This window comes from Cetorhinus maximus, chromosome 2, assembly GCF_964194155.1.
Source record: "Cetorhinus maximus chromosome 2, sCetMax3.hap1.1, whole genome shotgun sequence".
NCBI lineage: Eukaryota > Metazoa > Chordata > Chondrichthyes > Lamniformes > Cetorhinidae > Cetorhinus > Cetorhinus maximus.
The window spans coordinates 221135460-221144449 of NC_135880.1; the positions used below are offsets into that span (position 1 = coordinate 221135460).

Below are 8990 nucleotides of genomic sequence, written 5' to 3' on the forward strand. Positions count from 1 at the left end.
CACTGATCTCTCTCTCTCTCTCACTGATCTCTCTCTCTCTCTCTCACTGATCTCTCTCTCTCTCACTGATCTCTCTCTCTCACTGATCTCTCTCTCTCTCTCACTGATCTCTCTCTCTCTCTCTCTCTCACTGATCTCTCTCTCTCTCTCTCACTGATCTCTCTCTCTCTCACTGATCTCTCTCTCTCTCTCTCACTGATCTCTCTCTCTCTCTCACTGATCTCTCTCTCTCTCTCTCACTGATCTCTCTCTCTCTCACTCACTGATCTCTCTCTCTCTCACTGATCTCTCTCTCACTGATCTCTCTCTCTCTCTCTCACTGATCTCTCTCTCTCTCACTGATCTCTCTCTCTCTGACTCACTGATCTCTCTCGCTCTCACTGATCTCTCTCTCTCTCTCACTGATCTCTCTCTCTCTCTCACTTATCTCTCTCCCTCTCTCACTGATCTCTCTCTCTCTCTCTCACTGATCGCTCTCTCTCTCACTGATCTCTCTCTCACTCTCACTAATCTCAATCTCTCTCACTGATCTCTCTCTCTCTGACTCACTGATCTCTCTCTCTCTCTCACTGATGTCTCTCTCTCTCTCACTGATCTCTCTCTCTCTCACTCACTGATCTCTCTCTCTCTCACTGATCTCTCTCTCTCTCACTGATCTCTCTCTCTCTCTCACTGATCTCTCTCTCTCACTCACTGATCTCTCTCTCTCTCTCACTGATCTCTCTCTCTGACTCACTGATCTCTCTCTCTCTCACTGATCTCTCTCTCTCACTCACTGATCTCTCTCTCTCTCACTGATCTCTCTCTCTCTCTCACTGATCTCTCTCTCTCACTCACAGATCTCTCTCTCTCTCTCTCTCTGACTCACTGATCTCTCTCTCTCTCACTGATCTCTCTCTCTCTCACTGATCTCTCTCTCTCTCTCACTGATCTCTCTCTCTCTCTCACTGATCTCTCTCTCTCTCACTCACTGATCTCTCTCTCTCTCACTGATCTCTCTCTCTCTCTCTCTGATCTCTCTCTCTCTCTCTCACTGATCTCTCTCTCTCTCTCTCACTGATCTCTCTCTCTCTCACTGATCTCTCTCTCTCACTCACTGATCTCTCTCTCTCTCTCTCTGATCTCTCTCTCTCTCACTCACTGATCTCTCTCTCTCTCTCTCTGATCTCTCTCTCTCTCTCTCACTGATCTCTCTCTCTCTCACTGATCTCTCACTGATCTCTCTCTCTCTCACTCACTGATCTCTCTCTCTCTCTCACTGATCTCTCTCTCTCTCTCTCACTGATCTCTCTCTCTCTCTCTCACTGATCTCTCTCTCTCTCACTCACTGATCTCTCTCTCTCTCACTCACTGATCTCTCTCTCCCTCACTGATCTCTCTCTCTCTCACTGATCTCTCTCTCTCTCTCACTGATCTCTCTCTCTCTCACTGATCTCTCTCTCTCTCTCTCACTGATCTCTCTATCTCTCACTCACTGATCTCTCTCTCTCACTGATCTCTCTCTCTCTCTCACTGATCTCTCTCTCTCTCTCTCTCTCTCACTGATCTCTCTCTCTCTCACTGATCTCTCTCTCTCTCTCTCACTCACTGATCTCTCTCTCTCACTGATCTCTCTCTCTCTCACTGATCTCTCTCTCTCACTGATCTCTCTCTCTCTCACTGATCTCTCTCTCTCTGACTCACTGATCTCTCTCTCACTCTCACTGATCTCTCTCTCTCTCTCACTGATCTCTCTCTCTCTCACTGATGTCTCTCTCTCTCTCACTGATCTCTCTCTCTCTCTCACTGATCTCTCTCTCTCTCTCTCACTAATCTCTCTCTCTCACTGATCTCTCTCTCTCTCTCACTGATCTCTCTCTCTCTCTCACTGATCTCTCTCTCTCTCTGACTCACTGATCTCTCTCACTCACTGATCTCTCTCTCTCACTGATCTCTCTCTCTCTCTCACTGATCTCTCTCTCTCTCTCACTGATTTCTCTCTCTCTCACTCACTGATCTCTCTCACTGATCTCTCTCTCTCACTCACTGATCTCTCTCTCTCTCACTGATCTCTCTCTCTCTCACTGATTTCTCTCTCTCTCACTCACTGATCTCTCTCTCTCACTAATCTCTCTCTCTCTCACTGATCTCTCTCTCTCTCTCACTGATCTCTCTCTCTCTCACGGATCTCTCTCTCTCTCTCACTGATCTCTCTCTCTCTCTCACTGATCTCTCTCTCTCTCTCTCACTGATCTCTCTCTCTCTCTCACTGATCTCTCTCTCTCTCTCACTGATCTCTCTCTCTCTCTCACGGATCTCTCTCTCTCTCTCACTGATCTCTCTCTCTCTCTCACTGATCTCTCTCTCTCTCTCTCACTGATCTCTCTCTCTCTCTCACTGATCTCTCTCTCTCTCTCACTGATCTCTCTCTCTCTCACTGATCTCTCTCTTTCTCTCTCACTGATCTCTCTCTCTCTCTCACTGATCTCTCTCTCTCTCTCACTGACCTCTCTCTCTCTCTCACTGATCTCTCTCTCTCTCACTCACTGATCTCTCTCTCTCTCTCACTGATCTCTCTCTCTCTCACTGATCTCTCTCTCTCTCTCACTGATCTCTCTCTCTCTCACTCACTGATCTCTCTCTCTCTCTCACTGATCTCTCTCTCTCTCTCACTGATCTCTCTCTCTCTCTCTCACTGATCTCTCTTTCTCTCTCACTGATCTCTCTCTCTCTCTCACTGATCTCTCTCTCTCACTCACTGAACTCTCTCTCTCTCTCTCTCTCTCACTGATCTCTCTCTTTCTCACTCACTGATCTCTCTCTCTCTCTCTCACTGATCTCTCTCTCTCTCACTCACTGATCTCTCTCTCTCTCTTTCTCACTCATCTCTCTCTCTCTCTCTCACTGATCTCTCTCTCTCTCTCACTGATCTCTCTCTCTCTCACTGATCTCTCTCTCTCTCTCTCTCACTGATCTCTCTCTCTCACACACTGATCTCTCGCTCTCTCACTGATCTCTCTCTCTCTCTCTCACTGATCTCTCTCTCTCTCTCACTGATCTCTCTCTCTCTCTCTCTCTCACTCACTGATCTCTCTCTCTCTCTGATCTCTCTCTCTCTCTCTCTCACTCACTGATCTCTCTCTCTCTCTCTCTCTCTCACTCACTGATCTCTCTCTCTCTCACTGATCTCTCTCTCTCACTCACTGATCTCTCTCTCTCTCTGATCTCTCTCTCTCTCACTGATCTCTCTCTCTCTCTCTCTCACTGATCTCTCTCTCTCTCACTGATCTCTCTCTCTCTCACTGATCTCTCTCTCTAACTCACTGATCTCTCTCTCTCACTGATCTCTCTCTCACTCACTGATCTCTCTCTCTCTCTCTCACTCACTGATCTCTCTCTCTCTCTCACTGAACTCTCTCTCTCTCTCACTGATCTCTCTTTCTCTCACTGATCTCTCTCTCTCTCACTGAACTCTCTCTCTCTCACTGAACTCTCTCTCTCTCACTGATCTCTCTCTCTCTCACTGATCTCTCTCTCTTAATGATCTCTCTCACTGATCTCTCTCTCTCTCTCTCTCTCACTGATCTCTCTCTCTCTCTCACTGATCTCTCTCTCACTGATCTCTCTCTCTCTCTCTCTCACTCACTGATCTCTCTCTCTCTCTCTGATCTCTCTCTCTCTCTGTCTCACTCACTGATCTCTCTCACTCACTGATCTCTCTCACTCACTGATCTCTCTCTCACTCACTGATCTCGCTCTCTCACTGATCTCTCTCTCTCTCTCTCACTGATCTCTCTCTCTCACTGATCTCTCTCTCTCTCTCACTGATCTCTCTCTCTCTCTCACTGAACTCTCTCTCTCTCACTGATCTCTCTCTCTCTCACTGATCTCTCTCTCTCTCTCTCACTAATCTCTCTCTCTCTCACTGATCTCTCTCTCTCTCTCACTGATCTCTCTCTCACTGAACTCTCTCTCTCTCTCACTGAACACTCTCTCTCTCACTGATCTCTCTCTCTCTCTCACTGATCTCTCTCTCTCTCTCACTGATCTCTCTCTCTCTCTCACTGATCTCTCTCTCTCTCTCACTGATCTCTCTCTCTCACTGATCTCTCTCTCTCTCACTGATCTCTCTCACTGATCTCTCTCTCTCACTGATCTCTCTCTCTCACTGATCTCTCTCTCTCTCTCACTGATCTCTCTCACTGATCTCTCTCTCACTGATCTCTCTCTCTCTCTCACTGAACTCTCTCTCTCTCTCACTGAACTCTCTCTCTCACTCACTGATCTCTCTCTCTCTCTCACTGATCTCTCTCTCTCTCACTCACTGATCTCTCTCTCTCTCACTGATGTCTCTCTCTCCCTCTCACTGATCTCTCTCTCTCTCACTGATCTCTCCCTCTCTCTCTCACTGATCTCTCTCTCTCTCTCTCACTGATCTCTCTCTCTCTCACTGATCTCTCTCTCTCTCACTGATCTCTCTCTCTCTCTCACTGATCTCTCTCACTGAACTCTCTCTCTCTCTCACTGATCTCTCTCTCACTGATCTCTCTCTCTCTCACTGATCTCTCTCTCTCACTGATCTCTCTCTCTCACTGATCTCTCTCTCTCTCCCTCTCTCACTGATCTCTCTCTCTCTCTCACTGATCTCTCTCTCTCTCTCACTGATCTCTCTCACTGATCTCTCTCTCTCACTGATCTCTCTCTCTCTCACTGAACTCTCTCTCTCTCACTCACTGATCTCTCTCTCTCTCTCACTGATCTCTCTCTCTCACTGATCTCTCTCTCTCTCACTGATCTCTCTCTCTCACTGATCTCTCTCTCTCTCACTGATCTCTCTCTCTCACTGATCTCTCTCTCTCTCACTGATCTCTCTCACTGATCTCTCTCTCTCACTGATCACTCTCTCTCTCTCACTGAACTCTCTCTCTCTCTCACTGATCTCTCTCTCTCACTGATCTCTCTCTCTCTCACTGATCTCTCTCACTGATCTCTCTCTCTCACTGATCTCTCTCTCTCGCTGATCTCTCTCTCTCACTGATCTCTCTCTCTCTCACTGATCTCTCTCTCTCTCCCTCACTGAACTCTCTCTCTCACTGATCTCTCTCTCTCTCACTCACTGATCTCTCTCTCTCTCTCACTGATCTCTCTCTCTCTCTCTCACTGATCTCTCTCTCTCTCACTGATCTCTCTCTCTCTCTCACTGATCTCTCTCTCTCACTGATCTCTCTCTCTCTCACTGATCTCTCTCTCTCTCTCTCTCACTTATCTCTCTCTCTCTCTCACTTATCTCTCTCTCTCTCTCTCACTGATCTCTCTCTCTCTCTCACTGATCTCTCTCTCTCTCTCTCTCACTTATCTCTCTCTCTCTCTCTCACTGATCTCTCTCTCTCTCTCTCTCTCTCACTGATCTCTCTCTATCTCACTGATCTCTCTCTCTCTCATGATTTCACTCTCTCACTGATCTCTCTCTCTCTCTCTCACTGATCTCTCTCTCTCTCTCTCTGATCTCTCTCTCTCTCACTCACTGATCTCTCTCTCTCTCACTGATCTCTCTCTCTCTCACTGATCTCTCTCTCTCACTGATCTCTCTCTCTCTCACTGATCTCTCTCTCTCTCACTCACTGATCTCTCTCTCTCTCACTGATCTCTCTCTCTCTCTCACTGATCTCTCTCTCTCTCACTGATCTCTCTCTCTCTCTCTCTCTCACTGATCTCTCTCTCTCTCCCTGATCTCTCTCTCTCTCTCTCACTGATCTCTCTCTCTCTCTCACTCACTGATCTCTCTCTCTCTCACTGATCTCTCTCTTTCTCACTCACTGATCTCTCTCTCACTGATCTCTCTCTCTCTCACTGATCTCTCTCTCTCACTGATCTCTCTCTCTCACTGATCTCTCTCTCTCTCTCACTGATCTCTCTCTCTCTCTCACTGATCTCTCTCTCTCTCACTGATCTCTCTCTCTCTCTCTCACTGATCTCTCTCTCTCTCACTGATTTCTCTCTCTCTCACTGATCTCTCTCTCTCACTGATCTCTCTCTCTCTCACTGATTTCTCTCTCTCTCTCTCACTGATCTCTCTCTCTCTCACTGATCTCTCTCTCTCTCTCACCGATCTCTCTCTTTCTCATTCACTGATCTCTCTCTCTCTCTCACTGATCTCTCCCTCTCTCTCTCACTGATCTCTCTCTCTCTCTCACTGATCTCTCTCTCTCACTCACTGATCTCTCGCTCTCTCACTGATCTCTCTCTCTCTCACTGATCTCTCTCTCTCTCTCTCTCACTGATCTCTCTCTCTCACTGATCTCTTTTTCTCTCTCCCTCTCTCACTGATCTCTCTCTTTCTCACTGATCTCTCTCTCTCTCTCTCTCTCACTGATCTCTCACTCTCACTCACTGATCTCTCTCTCTCTCTCACTGATCTCTCTCTCTCTCTCACTGATCTCTCTCTCTCACTGAACTCTCTCTCTCTCACTCACTGATCTCTCTCTCTCTCTCTCACTGATCTCTCTCTCACTGATCTCTCTCTCTCTCTCTCACTGAACTCTCTCTCTCACTGATCTCTCTCTCTCACTCACTGATCTCTCTCTCTCACTCATCTCTCTCTCTCTCTCTCACTGAACTCTCTCTCTCTCTCTCTCACTGATCTCTCTCTCTCACTGATCTCTCTCTCTCTCACTGAATTCTCTCTCTCTCTCTCACTGATCTCTCTCTCTCTCTCACTCACTGATCTCTCTCTCTCTCTCTCACTGATCTCTCTCTCTCTCACTGATCTCTCTCTCTCTCTCACTCACTGATCTCTCTCTCTCTCACTCACTGATCTCTCTCTCTCTCTCTCACTGAACTCTCTCTCTCTCACTGATCTCTCTCTCTCTGTCTCACTGATCTCTCTCTCACTGAACTCTCTCTCTCTCACTGATCTCTCTCTCTCTCTCACTCACTGATCTCTCTCTCTCTCACTCACTGATCTCTCTCTCTCTCTCTCTCACTGATCTCTCTCTCTCTCACTGATCTCTCTCTCTCTCTCACTCACTGATCTCTCTCTCTCTCACTGAACTCTCTCTCTCTCACTGATCTCTCTCTCTCTCTCACTGATCTCTCTCTCTCACTGATCTCTCTCTCTCTCTCTCTCACTGATCTCTCTCTCTCTCCACTCACTGATCTCTCTCTCTCTCTCTCTCACTGATCTCTCTCTCTCTCTCACTCACTGATCTCTCTCTCTCTCTCTCACTCACTGATCTGTCTCTCTCTCTCACTGATCTCTCTCTCTCTCACTGATCTCTCTCTCTCTCTCTCACTGATCTCTCTCTCTCACTGATCTCTCTCTCTCTCACTGATCTCTCTCTCTCACTGATCTCTCTCTCTTACTGATCTGTCTCTCTCTCTCACTCACTGATCTCTCTCTCTCTCTCTCACTCACTGATCTGTCTCTCTCTCTCACTGATCTCTCTCTCTCTCACTGATCTCTCTCTCTCTCTCTCACTGATCTCTCTCTCTCACTGATCTCTCTCTCTCTCTCACTGATCTCTCTCTCTCACTGATCTCTCTCTCTTACTGATCTGTCTCTCTCTCTCACTCACTGATCTCTCTCTCTCTCACTGATCTCTCTCTCTCTCTCTCTCACTGATCTCTCTCTCTCTCACTCACTGATCTCTCTCTCTCTCACTGATCTCTCTCTCTCACTGATCTCTCTCTCTCTCACTGATCTCTCTCTCTCTCACTCACTGATCTCTCTCTCTCTCACTGATCTCTCTCTCTCTCTCACTGATCTCTCTCTCTCTCTCACTCACTGATCTCTCTCTCTCTCACTGATCTCTCTCTCTCACTGATCTCTCTCTCTCTCACTGATCTCTCTCTCTCTCTCTCACTGATCTCTCTCTCTCACTGATCTCTCTCTCTTACTGATCTGTCTCTCTCTCTCACTCACTGATCTCTCTCTCTCTCTCACTGATCTCTCTCTCTCTCACTGATCTCTCTCTCTCTCACTCACTGATCTCTCTCTCTCACTGATCTCTCTCTCTCTCACTGATCTCTCTCTCTCTCTCACTGATCTCTCTCTCTCTCACTGATCTCTCTCTCTCACTGATCTCTCTCTCTCTCTCACTGATCTCTCTCTCTCACTGATCTCTCTCTCTTACTGATCTGTCTCTCTCTCTCACTCACTGATCTCTCTCTCTCTCACTGATCTCTCTCTCTCTCTCTCACTGATCTCTCTCTCTTACTGATCTGTCTCTCTCTCTCACTCACTGATCTCTCTCTCTCTCTCTCTCTCACTGATCTCTCTCTCTCTCTCTCTCACTGATCTCTCTCTCTTACTGATCTGTCTCTCTCTCTCACTCACTGATCTCTCTCTCTCTCTCTCTCTCACTGATCTCTCTCTCTCTCACTCACTGATCTCTCTCTCTCTCTCTCTCTCACTGATCTCTCTCTCTCTCACTCACTGATCTCTCTCTCTCTCTCTCTCTCACTGATCTCTCTCTCACTCACTGATCTCTCTCTCTCTCTCACTGATCTCTCTCTCACTCACTGATCTCTCTCTCTCACTGATCTCTCTCTCTCTCTCACTGATCGATCTCTCACTGATCGATCTCTCACTCTCACTGATCTCTCACTTACTGATCTCATCCACCTCTCTCAGGAACCGCTCCAGCTCCGGGTTCTGACCGGCCGCCATCTTGTTCGAACCGCTGCTCCAGCCGCTCGGCCAATGGGACGCGCTCTTGCTGCGCATCCTGCAACAAGCCTGGTGCCCATTGGACGGCGATGGAGCGGGGACGCCGTTGCCCCTGGTTACCAGTTGGCTCCTGTTTAATAACAAATAACTTTATAAAAATGTAATAATTTCAATGGAAAATAATAAAAACGTCATCGTCTTCATGTTTACCCTTAAAAATATTAATATGTGCAGATATGTCAATAATGATTATAACATTTGAATAATTATAGATATACCCATATATAATGATATATATTATATTAATATTCACTGTACATAGATATACCTATAATAATTATTT

At 47.0% G+C, this 8990-nt stretch overlaps 1 protein-coding gene across 3 annotated transcripts in view; it reads right to left on the minus strand.

The window, feature by feature from the left end:
• Window positions 1-8667, minus strand: part of ttc12 (tetratricopeptide repeat domain 12) — a 54059-nt gene extending 45392 nt beyond the window's left edge. For 2 of the 3 annotated variants that reach the window (XM_078533008.1, XM_078533007.1), the window contains exon 1: window positions 8590-8665. In XM_078533008.1, coding sequence (XP_078389134.1) covers window positions 8590-8647 — 58 coding nt within the window. In that variant the 5' untranslated portion in view covers window positions 8648-8665. Of the gene's footprint in view, window positions 1-8589 lie in introns of all 3 variants that reach the window. The other variant, XM_078533009.1, reaches the window with a different exon arrangement.
• Window positions 8668-8990: the final 323 nt, after the last annotated feature.